We start from the raw sequence: 9,710 nt of genomic DNA on the forward strand, positions 1-9,710 counted from the left end.
GTCACTCTTTCGGAAAACTTTACTAAAAGTGACCCCCCCACTCCCCCCCCCCCCCCCTTCTTAGCAATAAATCAGATCAACATTTTGACGATTTTTAAAATAAAATTTTCATTTTCTGCTCTACATATAAGGAGAGTGCAATGAACCCATAGTTTAGTGAGATTGTAACATGATATGATATATCCGGTCGGAAAATAAAAAAAAACGTATACTAGCTATAATTGTGTTCTCCATATATCTATTTATTTTATTCCAAACACATAGAACATCTGGCGACGAGGATGGAATTACTTCAGTGAAGTTGGATTTTATTGTTCTAGTTGTGTTTAATTGATGGATTACGAGATTAAACAGTGAAATCAGCTGTGAACAATCTCCCGAATTTTCCGACGTTCGGTGTCGAGACGGACAGATCAAATGCTGGGACACGGTGGGAAAAATGGCTCGGGTGCCTTGAAAACTTGTTTGTAGGAATGAAAACTTGACATAAAGCGGCACAGAGGGGCTCCTGGCGTCTTCCTCCACCATCAAAAGCTGGAAAGTCGCAGTATGACATGGCATAGGACTTACTTTAATCATTATTTATGACTCCTCATATAAATCGCCGGTCCATAGTTTGTATTATTGACCGGTTTATAGTTAAACACTTAACTTCTTGTGTCATGTGATAAACACCTACAGAATGGCTTACCGGTCAAAATTCAAAACTATTGGCCGTCGGCATTTTATACAATGGCTCTTTACATATGGCAACATAATAAACATGATTTATGAAATATCTAGTTTGGTGATTTTTCACAGAAGCTAGTCAGAAATGTTTCCAGTCGTCCAAATAGATTGCTGTAAAGGGGCATTCAAGCTGCATAGTTTAAAGTTTAGCTACAATCCATCATGACCCGTGCAGTATCCGTAATGGTTTACAGGTGACAACTTCCGGCTGTCCACGCAGGCAGATTTTAGCGCCTTCTCTATTTCCGCTTGTTTACTTGGCGTCAATGGTTTTGGGCTACGCTGTATGACGGCGGCGTATGTACTTGCTGGGTCACAGTGTCCGTCAGTTTGTTCTTTCCAGCAGGAATATAATATTGCATAGCTGAAAATTAAAGTAAAGACTTGCGTGTCAACGCATACGACTCATTAAATTAGATCTAAATTTTAGCTTCGACATTATTTTTCTAAACCTAACTACTAGGTAGGAGAACTAAATCTGTCAATAAAATTTAGTTTTTGTATCTTCAACTATTTTCTTGACGCAACTGAAGGGGTTCATAATCAAGACATGAAATACGCACTTCTAATTTGTAACATAAATTAACAAGGTAGATAACTAGATTTTTGTTGAAAAGCCTTTAGACACAGCTTTTCGACAAAGCCATGTCTAGTTATATCCAAAATATATGATGTAAGCATATCATTTAGTACATGGACATTTATTCAACACATACCGACACTAGAAAATTTCTTTACCTGTGCAATTACTAGAATACAGCACACTTATTTGGAAACTTCGAATTAAGGTCTATAATAACTCGTAACAAAACTCTTGTATAAAGTTAAACCATGGTTTTAGAATTTTAAGTAAGTTTTCATGAAAAAAAAAACAAAAAACTTACTTGTCATAATCAGTCCTGAGTATCCAGCCCGGTTTCATGCCTATCTTTCTCCCTATTGTTGTATCGAAGAACATAGTCATCCGTGCCGGGTAGTCCTTGTCCGGTATCACAGCTTTACCTCGACCCTTTGGGCACCAGCCACCGTAAAACTTGGAACCAACTATGTACACAAAATATTATCAAATCATATAAACTCTTATAATAATTCATCAATATTTTCAAAAATTCTACTTGGTAAACATATGTTCCACTGTTGTTAAGTTCAAAGAAGAAGTGTTAAGGTAGTTTATATCGCTCTATGATATTTTATTCGCTAAAAATCTTTAATTGTTTGTATTTCTACTCCATGTCACTGCACATATTGAGATATAGAATCTACAATTAATTTGAAAACAAAAATATTTGAGCCGTGCCATGGGAAAACCAACATAGTGGCTTTGCGACCAGCATGGATCCAGACCAGCCTGCGCATCCGCGCAGTCTGGTCAGGCTCCATGCTGTTCGCTTTTAAAGCCTATTGGAATTGGAGAAACTGTTAGCGAACAGCATGGATCCTGACCAGACTGCGCGGATGCGCAGGCTGGTCTGGATCCATGCTGGTCGCACACCCACTATGTTGGTTTTCTCATGGCACGGCTCATTTAAAGTATAAGGCATGACTCCCACAACCAGAAAATAAAGAATTAAATGCTAATTTTTGTGCGTTCGGACGGCGGGTATAAACCGTATTAAGACTCCTTGCAAGTCCATGAATCGCGCCAGTGATTCCTGGATGATTTGCAAGAAATCCAAATGTGGTTTCTACCCGTATACATGCACACTCAAAAAAAAAACAAACATTCAGCCCGTATATTTATATTTTTCACAGTTGTCTGCTACAAAAATAAGTGGTCTGCTTTCTATTGTAATTCGCCTTCCAACAAAAATACGATGCCTGGTTTTATCTAAAATATCGTTAAATCCAGTGAACGTCATATAGTACTACCGATTAAATTTTGATCCTTACCATCAGAATTCTTTTTTTGCCATAATTCAACGTTCTTTTTGAAATTTTAGTGTCAAATTAAAATTTTTTTTTTCAAAAGACGCCTTTGTGAAAGACGTCAGATTGCGCGTGCAATCTCACAGAAAGGGTCATCCTTGATGATGTTTAAATGAAAATAAACGTTTTGTTTTTCAAGACATAATATATAGTGAATATAAATATTAGCGTATATTAAAAACAGTAAAACTTCTGGATGTAGTGTGTGTTGGGTGGGTGGGTGTGTAGGGGGTGGGGGGTCCTCTGTCAAAAATGGTGACTGGCAAGATACTGTATACTGTACTCCCCCGTAAATGACCTATATCTTTTGTAGTAATAAGCTCAATGGTCAGTTTTGTGTTATCTGTATTCAAAATTTATAGGTTTATACATTATCTTCTTTTTACAATGAAAATATTTTTTTGCGAACAAAATTTCATAAAACGTTATATGCCTCTTTAATCATTTAATTTCACAAAGATTTTATGTTAGAAAAAAAACCCAATAAAGGTGCTATGTTGGATTTTTTCACGAAAAGACGATTTCTAACCCACCAATTCATCTTTAATTGTGTAAAAATGATGTTTTCTCCGTTATTATTTTTTGGCAGCTATAATGCCTTTTGTCCTTTTAAATAGTAAGATGGCAAATTCTGTATATTTAACAGTGCCTGCTTTTCATATGTGTTTGAAATCATTTACGAAATGCACTAAAATATAATGGTATACTAGTAATGGTAAACTACAGCTGGAACAGAAAATCTTACCGGCATTTAAGTCGAAACCACCTTCAGTGTTGATTTTAAACCGTATCCTTGCATCGTATATCTCTGTAAAGTAAGACAACAGCGAATCCCCAATGCCAGTCTTCAATGTTCCGTACCATTTTCCTGTAAGCATAGATTGTACATTTTGCCAGCTTCCTGTATCTTATCAACAGTTTCTAAGTTTAAACCAGAAGCCATGCCACTTTATCACACTAATCACAGGTCAAAGAGGAACGCAACCTTCCCATACTAATTATAGGTCAAGGAGGAATCACAGGTCGAGGAGGAATACAACCTTCACATACCAATCACAGGTCAAGGAGGAATGCAACCTTCCCATACCAATCACAGGTCAAGGATGAATGCAACCTTCCCATACCAATCACAAGTCAAGGAGGAACGCAGCCCTCCCATACCAATCACAGGTCAAGGAGGAATGCAACCTTCCCATACCAATCAAAGGTCAAGGAGGAATGTGGCCACAGATCGTTGAGGAATGCAACCTACCCATATCGATTACAGGTCGAGGAGGAATGCAACCTTCCCAAACCAATCACAGGTCGAGGAGGAATGCAACCTTCCCATACCAATCACAAGTCAAGGAGAAATACAGCCTTCCCATACCAATCACAGGTCAAGGAGGAATGCAACCTTCCCATACCAATCAAAGGTAAAGGAGAAATGTGGCCACAGGTCGTTGAGGAATGCAACCTCCCAATGCCGATTACAGGTTGAGGAGAAATGAAGCCTTCACATACCAGTCACAGGTTAGGGAGGAATGCAGCCTTCCCATACCAATTACAGGTCAGGGAGGAATGCAGCTTTCCCATACCAATCACAGGTCGAGGAGAAATGCAGCCTTCCCATACCAATCACAGGTCAGGGAGGAATGCAGCCTTCCCATACCAATCACAGGTCGAGGAGGAATGCAGCCTTCCCATACCAATCACAGGTCAAGGAGGAATGCCGCTTTCTCATACCAATCACATGTCGAGGAGAAGTGCAGCCATCCTATACTAATTTCAGGTCAAGAAGGAATGCAACCTTCCCATACCAATCACAGATCAAGGAAGAATACAACTTTCCCATACCAATCACAGGTCAAGGGGGAATTAAACCTTCCCATACCAATCACATGCCGAGGAGAAATGCAGCCTTCCCATACCAATCACAGATCGAGAAGGAATGTAACCTTCCCATGTCAATCACAGGTCGAGGAGGAATGCAGCCTTGCCATACCAATCACAGGTCAAGGAGGAATAAAACCTTCCTTCCCATGTCAATGCCGAGGAGAAATGCAGCCTTCCCATACCAATCACAGATCGAGAAGGAATGTATCCTTCCCATGTTAATCACAGGTCGAGGAGGAATGCAACCTACCCATACCGATTACAGGTCGAGGAGGAATACAACCTTCCCATACCAATCACAAGTCAAGGAGAAATGCAGCCTTCCAATACCAATCACAGGTCAAGGAGAAATGCAGCCTTCCCATACCAATCATAGGTCAGGGAGAAGTGCAGACATCCAATACCAATCACAGATTGAGAAGGAATGTATCCTTCCCATGTCAATCACAGGTCGAGGAGGAATGCAGCCTTCCCATACCAATCACAGGTCAAGGAGGAATAAAACCTTCCCATACCAATCACATGCCGAGAAGAAATGCAGCCTTCCCATACCAGTCACAGATCGAGAAGGAATGTATCCTTCCCATGTCAATCACAGGTCGAGGAGGAATGCAACCTTCCCATACCGATTACAGGTCAAGGAGGAATGCAGCCTTCCCATACCAATCACAAGTCAAGGAGAAATGCAGCCTTCCCATACCAATCACAGGTCAAGGAGGAATGCAGCCTTCCCACACCAATCACATGTCGAGGAGAAGTGCAGACATCCCATACCAATCACAGATTGAGAAGGAATGTATCCTTCCCATGTCAATCACAGGTCGAGGAGGAATGCAGCCTTCCAATACCAATCACACGTCAAGGAGGAATAAAACCTTCCCATACCAATCATATGCCGAGGAGAAATGCAGCCTTCCCATACCAATCACAGATCGAGAAGGAATGTATCCTTCCCATGTCAATCACAGGTCGAGGAGGAATGCAACCTTCCCATACCGATTACAGGTCAAGGAGGAATGCAGCCTTCCAATACCAATCACAAGTCAAGGAGAAATGCAGCCTTCCCATATCAATCACAGGTCAAGGAGGAATGCAGCCTTCCCATACCAATCACATACCGAGGAGAAGTGCAGCCATCCCATACCAATTTCAGGTCAAGAAGGAATGCAGTTAATAATTCTGTATCGCATGTATGACATAAGAGAGATAACTCCTTCATACAGGAATCATAACAGCATAAGGTTGTCTCTCTTTAGCATGTAAATTTATGAAAAAATACAATTTATTGTATAAAAGAAAATAAATATCACCTTTTATGCAATGAGGGGAGTATCTTACAATAAGATAGCCTCAAAATGCATTGACTAGCATTCAGTGCCTATACTAGAAATATATTCTGAAACATTTGCCATATAGGCACATACATTTGCTCGGTGCATAGACTGTGATAGAAAAAATATTATTAAAACTTACTTCAGTTGCGTTGTTCCGATGATTGTGGAAGCTTGTATAATTCTAATGTAATGTAGACTATTTCCGTTTGAAATAGTAAAGTTTCATCGAAACATTGTGGCTATTAAGTAAAAAAAAAAAAGAATAAACAAAGTTAAGCATACCTTCAAATCTTTTCAAATTAAGATTTTCTTGGAGCGGTAACTCTAGCAGAAGACATGACTGCTTTCTGGAAGATTTAGCTCCATTGGCGCTCCTTTTTCTTTCCACACTTCTAGCAGACGACAACTCAAGAAAACAGAATATAACGGCAATTATTGATTCCAGCTTCATATCTTTAATTAAACACAGATCAAACTACCGTTCAACTAATTGTTATACGACACCGAAGTTTCTAACCTTTTAAATTTGGAATTTATTTTAAAATATTTTAAGATAAACTATTTATTTAATGTTTAATGAAACATAAGACAATATTTTGTCTGCATAAACAACTGTTATCATTTTTATCATATTCGTATGATTAAACGTATATATATTATTCATTCAGAAAGTATGTGATACTGATACTTATATCAAAATATTGACTCAAGTAGGCCGTACTTTACAAAGTCCAAGTGCTGTATTAATATGTAGTACAAAAATGAGAACAAGCTTAATACTAATGTTATTACCACCTCGATAGCCTAGTGGTAGAGCGTCCGCTTGGAGTGCGGGAGGTCGTGTGTTCGATCTCCGGCCGCGTCATACCAAAGACGTGAAAAATGGTACCAGTAACTCCCTTGCTTGGCGCTCAGCATTAAAAGAGAAACTGGCCTCTTCTCCCATACCCTCGTGGCAATGGATTCCATCAGGAATGAGGTATCGAGAGTGATTAATATAAGTTGTAGAACTTCCTTCACAATCGACCTAAAATAAATTATGTATAAACTAAGGTTATTATGTCTTTAGTTCTGAACATTCGCATCAATATTTTTTTTTAGAATTTCACTACGGATCTTGCAGACAAAACACAGATAAAATATTCAGTAGGCAGTTGTTATCAAATGTCGTTTACATTTGTTATTTCGAACAACTAATGATGCTATCTATCGATTTCACAGATTTAATCATTTTGATAAAAATGATGGACTATTTTGGTAAGAAATGTTTAAAGACACCTGTTACAGCAATCGTGTGGTGTGCCGTATCAGTTTAATAACATGTTTCTCGTTATTTAGCCCTTACCGCGCTAAATTTCTATAATGAACTTGTCCATCTTTCAATTTGGACGGTACCATTAAATGTTATAAGGGGTGCTTACTACAAAGATACTGACTGAATGGCGAACAGAGCAGATCTTGATCAGACTGCACGGATGTACAGGCTGATCATGATCTACACTGCAAAGGCAGAATCAGTCGTGTCCAGCATGGTAAGGGTTAAAGTTAGTGCATGTCCGCCATAAAGCTCTCTGAACGTATACGAATTATGGGTCCAGCTTGATAAAAATATATCTCATCGGACGACATATATCGAAGGATTTTTTGTAAGTTTTCGAATGAAAATTTCGTTCATAAGTAAAGATAAAGCAAGTCAACTTCAAGTATTGTCAGAATATACTTATAATATTTCGCTAAGACTGTCAAAATATAACACGCTTTTTTTTTGGATATTCATTATTCAAGGATTTCAGTATACAAATGTGTAATACAAACTGTTGGAGTTCTTTTGTGAAAACACTATTAAGTGGACTTGATTTCTAAGAACTGTAGCTGCAACAAAGCGTTGATAATACTAGTGTGTGTTATCTAAAAATTCCAACCACATTTACAGTAGAGTATTTTCCAAACCATAAATCTTGTCAAGAACTTTAGTTAAAGTTTCTTCACAAAGACTGCAAACAGAAACAAGTCTCTCATTTAGACAAGTAGCTATATCATTTCATGAAATATTATTACATGTTCGTAACGCCTTTGACGACGAATATCATTTTATAAGAGAATATAACATTTACACTGCTCTAAGACAAAATATATACGAAAAATTTATCGGAGAAGGTCAAATATGTTTAATTTTATAGACTTGTTAAATAATAAAAACCAGGTGATTGTGAGAAAGGTTGGAACTTTTATACACAAAGCTTTAAAGAAAATAACAAATTTTTGTATGGTAATAGTTAACATCTTTTAATATGAAAGAAATCCAGATATATTTTAGTTATTTAGTTAAAGTTTAAATAACTTTTTATTGTTGAAAATAACATAACCGATATCAAAATCTGTGTTGTTATGTTATGAGTTTAGTATATTTTCAAGTAGCAGTCGGATATTTTCTTGTAGAAAATAAGCATTTTGTTGAGACTTGCATAATTTTGATACTTCTTCTACTGTCGCATTTCTGTTTCGTTTCGCTGCAGGTTGACGCAAAACTGGAATATTGTTAACAAATATCAAAAGATTGTACTGTTGATGTAAAATTGTAATGTTATATACCTAATTAACAGGTATTATATTGTTTTTTGTGTTGCGGTAAACTAATTTGTTACATAAAATGTATAATATATATACTCATGTAAATATTTTGTATATATTTGCCTCATGGGCTTTTATCCTAATGGATCTATATGAACTAACCTTGTTCAACTGGATAAAATCTTCTTTTGGCACATAAAAAACAGGAAAGAACCAGTCTCTCCGTTTCCTGTACACACGCACTTGATGTTAGGTCGATGAAAATGCCACTGTCCATTAAGGAATTTTGATCCCTAGAAAAATGACAAAGATGACTCTAATCAGCGAAATGATTGACTTTTCCCTAGAGCCAGCCAATACAGGCCGGAAATAGTTGAGTGTACTTGAAGAATTTTGAAGTGGTCCAAAAATTCACTTAGAGCCGCTTACCGTCTGACGTACTGTAAGTGCTGTCCATTGTTTGTGATGGACTTCTCTAGAATCTAGACTTTATTTATTTTAAAGAAGCTGGCTTTTGCATATTTTTGTTGTTTCCTGTTGCCATCGTATAATTTCACGCGTCTATATATCGATTGGTTTTCTCCCAGATATCGCAATAAACGCATCAATAAATTTCTACGGTGTCTGACCGCGTCAATAAGCTACAGCAAACAAGTGTTTCCCGGCAGAGGGCGATCGATGCGACATCGTACTCCGCCAGTAATTCACCAACTAATTGCTCCTTCCCAGCATTCCGCTGGTCTCTGTTTGATTTTCAAGGAAACATCGGGATGCTTGATTGCGAAAATGGAAATAATATCGGAATGGTTCTGAATATCGGAATGACGCTCGTTCGGTTCCAGAGTTCTCAATGAAGATCGCAAAGTATTGATTTTTGTCTCCCCACTCAATGCTATAGATGTCTGAATAAACAGTTTTGTGAATTCTTACCAAATTAGGACGTGTTACCGCGTGGAATCTGCGAGATTTTGACCATTCCGGATACTAAAAATTGTGCCTAATTATGTGATTACATCTTTAGTGTTTTTATTTTTTGGAAATTATAGAATAAACACTTGTGGTTTGTTGATGCGTGTTGTAAGTGCAGATATTCAACGGTAAAGATTCAACAGGATAATTATCGTTTAGGGTTGCCAAAAACGTACAGTTGCAGCATCAGCATATTTTGTTCTGTCCAAAATCAACATACATATACATATTGTATTGTACAATTGTTAAACGGCGCAGTTATACATATAGTTATATATTTTCTGTTGACGAAAGAGAACAGTAGAA

At 37.6% G+C, this 9,710-nt stretch overlaps 1 protein-coding gene across 1 annotated transcript; it reads right to left on the minus strand.

Annotated features, from left to right (window-relative positions):
- Positions 1 to 216: 216 nt before the first annotated feature.
- Positions 217 to 6,524, minus strand: LOC123539054 (purpurin-like). Its single transcript, XM_045323528.2, has 4 exons — positions 6,147 to 6,524; positions 3,401 to 3,523; positions 1,614 to 1,773; positions 217 to 1,093 (listed from the first exon to the last, which is right to left on the minus strand). Exons 1-4 carry the CDS (start codon positions 6,313 to 6,315, stop codon positions 880 to 882), a joined length of 666 nt encoding a protein of 221 aa, XP_045179463.2. The 5' UTR covers positions 6,316 to 6,524; the 3' UTR covers positions 217 to 879.
- Positions 6,525 to 9,710: the final 3,186 nt, after the last annotated feature.

This window comes from Mercenaria mercenaria, chromosome 18, assembly GCF_021730395.1.
Source record: "Mercenaria mercenaria strain notata chromosome 18, MADL_Memer_1, whole genome shotgun sequence".
Classification (NCBI taxonomy): Eukaryota; Metazoa; Mollusca; class Bivalvia; order Venerida; family Veneridae; genus Mercenaria; species Mercenaria mercenaria.

Coding starts and splice junctions, on each gene's coding strand:
- LOC123539054 (XM_045323528.2), bottom strand. CDS start 6,315: ATGAAGCTGGAATCAATAATTGCCGTTATATTCTGTTTTCTTGAGTTG. Junction 3,524..6,146: donor TAATTTGAAAAGATTTGAAG/GTATGCTTAACT, acceptor CTATGCTTACAG/GAAAATGGTACGGAACATTG. Junction 1,094..1,613: donor CTCAGGACTGATTATGACAA/GTAAGTTTTTTG, acceptor TTTAATTTTCAG/CTATGCAATATTATATTCCT.